The sequence below is a fragment of the Ahaetulla prasina genome, chromosome 3, assembly GCF_028640845.1.
Source record: "Ahaetulla prasina isolate Xishuangbanna chromosome 3, ASM2864084v1, whole genome shotgun sequence".
Taxonomy (NCBI): Eukaryota; Metazoa; Chordata; class Lepidosauria; order Squamata; family Colubridae; genus Ahaetulla; species Ahaetulla prasina.
This window is the reverse complement of record NC_080541.1, coordinates 193,782,557-193,788,900: the sequence shown is the minus strand read 5'-3', so window position 1 is coordinate 193,788,900 and position 6,344 is coordinate 193,782,557. Positions and strand designations below refer to the sequence as shown.

Below are 6,344 nucleotides of genomic sequence, written 5' to 3'. Positions count from 1 at the left end.
CATGTCTCCTGTAGTTAATGAACATTTTGTTCAGAACAGAGAGAGGCATTTTCCTAACAAATCCTGCTCCAACAAGGAAGAATTTCATTTTCCAGTGGGAATAAGATATTAGTCAGTTGTAAAAAATATTTGGGCACCATGAAGTTTATTTTTTTAATGACACCAGCTTCTTTAAATCACTATCAATGCCTCTAACTCCTACATTTTATTTTTCTTTAATTTCCTGGACCCAAGTAAAAGTAAGAGACAGCTATTGTATTCTTCACTGCTTATGCAAAAGCCATTTGAACTGATATCGACTCCTTCTCCAACACTGGCAATGTGCAATGCAAGTGTATTGATTGCTGTTGCCCTAACTTATGGGCTGGCTTTCTTTCCCCACTCAGACCCATGGTGCATGTAAACTCCTTTCTCAAGATTATGAGTCCCTTGACTTGTGACATGAGTCCACTTAAAAAGATTTTGACTCCATTAAATTTATGCTAGTTGTTAAACTGCAAGAAGACATCCTTATAATTTGAACAGTCACCCACACTCTGTTTTTTGGTGCATTCTCTGCATTTTGTTCAGATACTAACCTGAGTTCCAGAGAAACCGGTTCCTCAAGTTTGCAATAAAAATCATTTGTGCAATTTTCTGATTGCGTGGAATGAGTGACTTCATAAAATTATTTTATCTCTCCTCAGACATGGTGTATCTTAGAAATATAAAACTGAATGCCATGCCTGAAACTCAGCAAAGGAGAACCATATAATGATTTGCCTGTATCAAAGAGCATTAGCCATTTGTTTTCCAAACATGATTTTGTACTCCATGAATCAATGGACATCATGGCATCCAAGAACTTGGGTAAGAATGCAGTCTAAGTTGTTTTTTTCCCCCCTATGGCTGAAGAAGTCAGGTTTAGTAATCTATTTCTGTTATTCTTTTCTTTTCTAAATTAGAAAATTTAAGGAGTTATGAAATATTTGGCAGTCCTCTGTGTGTATGTGTAATATGTATATATGTGTGTGCATATATATATACACACACAGTATGTGTGTGTGTGTTATGGAAAAACTGTGTATAAGTGTATACACTGAAAGGATGGTTGAGTAACTCAACACAAGTCATGCTGCTTCCAATTCTGAAGAAACCTTGAACCTCAAAGTATAACAGGCTGTGTTTGTCCATTTACTTCCCACACAATCAGTGCAAAGCTTTTACGTAAAAGGTGTTTCCTGTGAAAAGGTTTTAGTATTGACAACTGTTACAAATAAACTTTGTGTGCCTTTTAACAGATTATTATTTCGGTGGCAATATTTGATCAAGGATATTTACCTTCACAGAACACATGCACAATGTTTGTTATCAATGCAACCAGATACAGTAAATGGAGTTATTTTAAGCCAATCATAACAGGAAAAGTAATAATAAGAGCATGGGAATCGTTTCTGATTTCAAATGGAAGATATGTTACCCATCCTATTTCTCATTGTGATTTTACATTTTTCCATTCTTTCACTATCAACGATCTCGTACAACCAAACACTGATTACAAACATGCTGCATTCTGAATCCTTTTGAATGAACTTCTTGGACTTGAGTTGGGAAAACGGAACCATCTTTTTCTATATTGCTGCAGTCTAATATCATGTTTCTTGCAAAACTTGTGATTTGTGAGTGTAGAACCAGAAGTTTGGTTCTACCAAACCAAACCAGAATATAAATAAATATGCAAAAAATCAATGTCAACAAAAGTTCCATTTTACCATTTTTAAAAAGGCAATTTTTGTGCAAATACATTTCTGAATAAATGCTGTAGAATATATACTGAGTATTATAACAATATTTGAGATTGACAATAATTAAAAGGTCATTGCTTTTCAACTGTACAATATAATACATTACATAGGATTAGTTTTGCAAGATAGAACACAGAACATATTATTTTAGCCCTCATCATGCCTAGAGATTCACACATTCGTTATGTGATGTATTTGAAGGTTTCTTCTTTTTCTTTCTCTCTCTCTCTCTCTTTTTCTTCTTCTTCATTTCCTTCCTATAAATCAAAACTGGGATATTTTTATATAGATCAGGAATCACTAATAAATAGCTGCTCTGTATTAAGGTATTTATCTAGCAGCAGTTTTTAAAAGTGCAATGTGCTTCCAACACTCTGAAATGCATCCTCATAAATTCGTTCTACATTTGCTATACAAAGGTCAAGAGGCTCCAATCCAATGAATGGAAAGAAAAATCTGGCACTAAGAAAGTACATACTTTAGAGGGTGGGGGGAGGCATTCCATTAAGCTGCAATAGATGAAGAGGAAAATTCTGCCACTAGTTGGACTCTGGACGCAGCATCTCCTTGAGGACAACCACACAAGCAGGGGCAGAACGGTGCCCCTCCAGTGAGTGACTGGAATGCTGCTGGGAATCGGCTTTTAGCATTTGCTTGCAGAACATTTCCCGCATCCCTTGCCGGAATTTGGGGTCCCAAACACTGTAGATAGCCACATTCCAACAGCTGTTGGAAGCAAGGATCCAGAAAGCATAGAAGGAGAATTGGCACCATTCATATCCTACCACTGTGCCCACAACAAATACAGCAATGGGAATGAAAGACACGGAGAATGCAAAGGTCAGGATGCCAATGGTCCTGGCAGCAATGACATCTGAGTAAGAGAGCCAGTGGGTTCCCTGTGGCTCTTCCCTCAGTTGCTTCCTCATTTTGTGGTACTGCCGGAGAGTGGCAAAGGTGATGATGTTGACAACAAAAGTGCCACCTAAGAGAGTGAAGTCAAATACTGGGTACAGGAGCATGACGTTCCAGTTGGACTCTGGCAACTTGTCCGGAGGAAAGCCATAGTTGCACATCTTACTGCAGGAATTGTACTCAAAGGTGATATTGGGAACCGAGAGCAGAGGTATCACAGCCAAGGAGAAACTCAGTATCCAGGATCCAAGAATGAGCCAAGTGACCCTGCGCTTGGTAATCACAGCTTTCCTGTGCAAGGGCTTCAGCACAGTGATGGTCCTCTCCACCGAAAGCAGAAATATGGTGCTGATTGAGACGAAAGTGCACCCGGCAAAGATAGGGCCAGTGATCAAACAGACCGACCAGCCAGCTGGACTCTCTTCTTGCTCCATCCCGTAGGCCAACGTGTTCGTCTCCTGATAAACTGAGTAAGGTACTACAATGAGCCCCACAGCCAAATCAGCAAGTGCCAAAGAGGCTTTTAGGTAACTTTGGGGTGTCCGGAATTGCCTTACACAGAAGAAAACCAGGAGACTCACCAAGTTTCCAAGAGTGATGGCAATGATCAGGAGGAGCATGAAGAGCAGCTGGCAGACCACTCCAGCAAAGGCCAGTCTGCAGTCTGTACTATTGGCATTCCTGTTGCTGCTGCTGTTTCCCAACATCGATCAGGCTCTCTTCCCTTCACAGGGCAAAACAGACAGAAGCCAGCTAGGGAGCTCCACTTTCAAAGCGCCATTGAAGAGGCTCTACACACGCTAGCAGTTTTCCAGGACGCTTGGCTCAGAAACGACCAGTTCATAGGGAAGTCCATGCCAATAAACAGTTCAGTCATTGAAGCTCAGAGCAGCTGGTTCGGTCGCGTAGTCTGTAAGTACATGAAGCACCTGAGCAAAATTCAAACAGGAAGGGCTCTGAAACAAGAAGTCTTCTCCATATGTCAAAAGGGGAAACAAAAGTCAGAGAAGCAACAGCTCAAGGGAGGAATCTGATCTGTGGCTTGCGTCAATATTCGAAGAGTAAGTCAACCTTTTCAGTCACTGTGTTTGATCCGCCACAAGAACATCCTGTTAGCCCTGCATTTTCTCTCCCCCTCTCTGATAACATATCGTGAACTGATATACTCCTATAAATGTTGATGAATATTCCTGAAGCATTTTGATGCTATTTGCTCCTGAATACAATGGAATAGCCAGGCTCCTCCCTTCTTTCTTTTGGGGTGGGGGGGAACGACTGGGACCAAGTAACCTGGACAGCAGCCTTTCAGGTTAGAACTTCAGGGTTGATGATCCTGCATTCCACAGAGTCTATGGTGATTATCCAGTTGCCCCTTTGCTTCTAACCCACTTTAGAGCTACCTCCCTGTAGTAATTGCAGAAGGGCTTCCTATAAGGAGGCCCACCAAAGAGTGCATCTTAACCCTTTACTCCGCACGTGGAGGAGGATCTTCCAAGGCGAATGCTCCCACCCGGACCAAAGCCTGTTTATGCCGTCCATCAGCCCCCACACCCACTCCAAGACCTAAGATGGCTTTGAAAGACGCACCCTGGAACACTTCAAACGGGGACAATGTGTGCTCGGCATCTTCCGGCAGCGCCAAGTAACCCTCGCCCAGGGATGAAGTCCGATATCAGCTGGGCAAACCAGTAGCCAGAGACACATTCTGCCTTTTTCTCGGCATTGCTGGTCTCCGCAACGATCTTCGCCAAGTTCCTCGGCCAGCCCCGAAGGGAGCTCGGCTGAACCCCGAGGCCCCTCCTGCAGCTCCAAGAGCGTCCGGCTCTTACTCGCAGCTTAAACACAAACTCCGGCCAGCCAGCAGTTCCTGCGCAGCGCCCCCCTCCCGGCCTTTTGCTTTAAAAGTCAGAACCCGCTCTTCAGAAGAGCTCCGCCGCCGCCGCCGCCGCCTCCGTCCATTCTCTTCTCGGGTCGCTCTCTGCGCTGCCTTCCAGCGATTTGCTGAAAGAGCTGCTGGCAACAGGTGCTGCTGCTACTGCTGCTGCTTACCCAGGCAGGTAGCATCGCCTGGCTGGCCTGCTGAGAAGGCGGGCAGGTGGGGTCCGCTCAGGCGCTCCTGTCTCCAGAGTCGAGGAACCGAACCCCTCCGCCCAACCGAAGGGCAACCACCGTCTAGGTTTTCGCTCCGTAAAACCTGCCCAGCCCGCTCGTGATTGTTCGGGGCTGCCCGCCCCCGCGGCTTCTGCGTCTTGCCCAGAGGCGGCACCTTTACATCGCGCTGGACGCCCGAAGGAGCCTGGAGGCGGGAAGACCATCAATCCTCGCCGCCTCTTCCTTGGCCTTCTGGGGTTTGTGGACAAAGAGCCCCCTTGAGACCCTCAGCTTCGGGCGTGGTCCCTCGTCACCTCGGGAAGCCGTATCCTATGCCCTCAGCATCGAACAGGAGACGTTTATGGAGATTCTCAGAGGTGCTTAATAATAATAACAGTAACAGAACTGGAAGGGACCCTGGAGGTTATCTAGTCCAACCCCCTGCTCACGCATGAGACCTATACTAGGGATTCGAACCGCCGAACTGCCGACCTTTCTGATCGTCAAGCTCAGCGTCTTAATCACTGAGCCACCTAGCCAGGCTTTTTAGCCACCTGGACTCCTTTTGTTTTTGCTTGAAGACGTTTTGCTTCTCATCCAAGAAGCTTCTTCACTTCAACAGAATTAGGAGGAGCAATTAACTACAGGAGATGTTGCTAATTTCGTTTAGAAGCACAAAAGACTTCTAGGGTAAAGCCAACCATTAGTCCAAATTAGTGTTTTCTAACCTGGAGGACTTTAAGATATGTGAGCTTTAACTTAAACTTGAAGCCCACATGTCTTAAAGTTGCTGAGGTTGAAAAACATTGGTCTAAAGGCCCAGCCTTCTCCATTCAGGTGCCTTCCAGGTGGGTCAGATCATATAACAGCTCTTATCAACTCCAGGCAACATGGGTAACTGGCTTGTCTTGCATGGGAGGGTAGAGGGAGGGCTATGGTTTTTTAAATTAGATACCCAATTTATGAAGCGATATATAAATCCCAGTGCTATTGCTATCGTGGATAGTGAAATGGACAGGACATTTTCTCCATATGAAGAAGAAAGTCTCCAGCAATTTCTCAAGGGAAAAATTTCCTGTTAGCTATGACACAGAGTGGCAAAAGCCTCGTGGGAGGAATAGAAACTGAAGCAAGAACTGAACTGAAGGCAATGGAGAGAAAATAGCAAGGAGGGAGGAGAGGCTATTGAGTCCCCAAGATTATGGTCACTTATAATCAAATAAAGGCAAAAATGCCATTCTCTCTTCTTGAGAATTGATCTGAAATTCCCTTCTCTGTTAAAAGTTTCTCAAGCACTTTCTCCCCGTCAAACTAAACAACCACAACTGATGCAAAAAGATGCAAGAAACTATCTCAATCCAGCATTACCCCAGAATTCTTCTGGAGATCGAGGTAGAATTTAAGATTTCCTGCACAAAAAAAGACACCCCTGAACGACAGGCCTCCTTAGTTATTATAATCTAGTCTCGAAATTGTATAGCTTGCCAGACACATGTTCTCTGTGTTTACAATTAAAATCTTCAGGTTTTTATTGAAGGAGAAAAATAGATAGGC

The 6,344-nt window shown here is 44.2% G+C and overlaps 1 protein-coding gene across 1 annotated transcript; it reads right to left on the bottom strand.

The window, feature by feature from the left end:
• Positions 1–1,393: 1,393 nt before the first annotated feature.
• Positions 1,394–4,877, bottom strand: LOC131195139 (adenosine receptor A1-like). Its single transcript, XM_058176806.1, has one exon. The coding sequence runs from the start codon at positions 3,404–3,406 to the stop codon at positions 2,324–2,326; it is 1,083 nt and encodes a 360-aa protein (XP_058032789.1). The 5' UTR covers positions 3,407–4,877; the 3' UTR covers positions 1,394–2,323.
• Positions 4,878–6,344: the final 1,467 nt, after the last annotated feature.

Bases quoted from the DNA above. Each gene is read 5' to 3' on its own strand.
- LOC131195139 (XM_058176806.1), bottom strand. From the start codon at position 3,406: ATGTTGGGAAACAGCAGCAGCAACAGGAATGCCAATAGTACAGACTGC.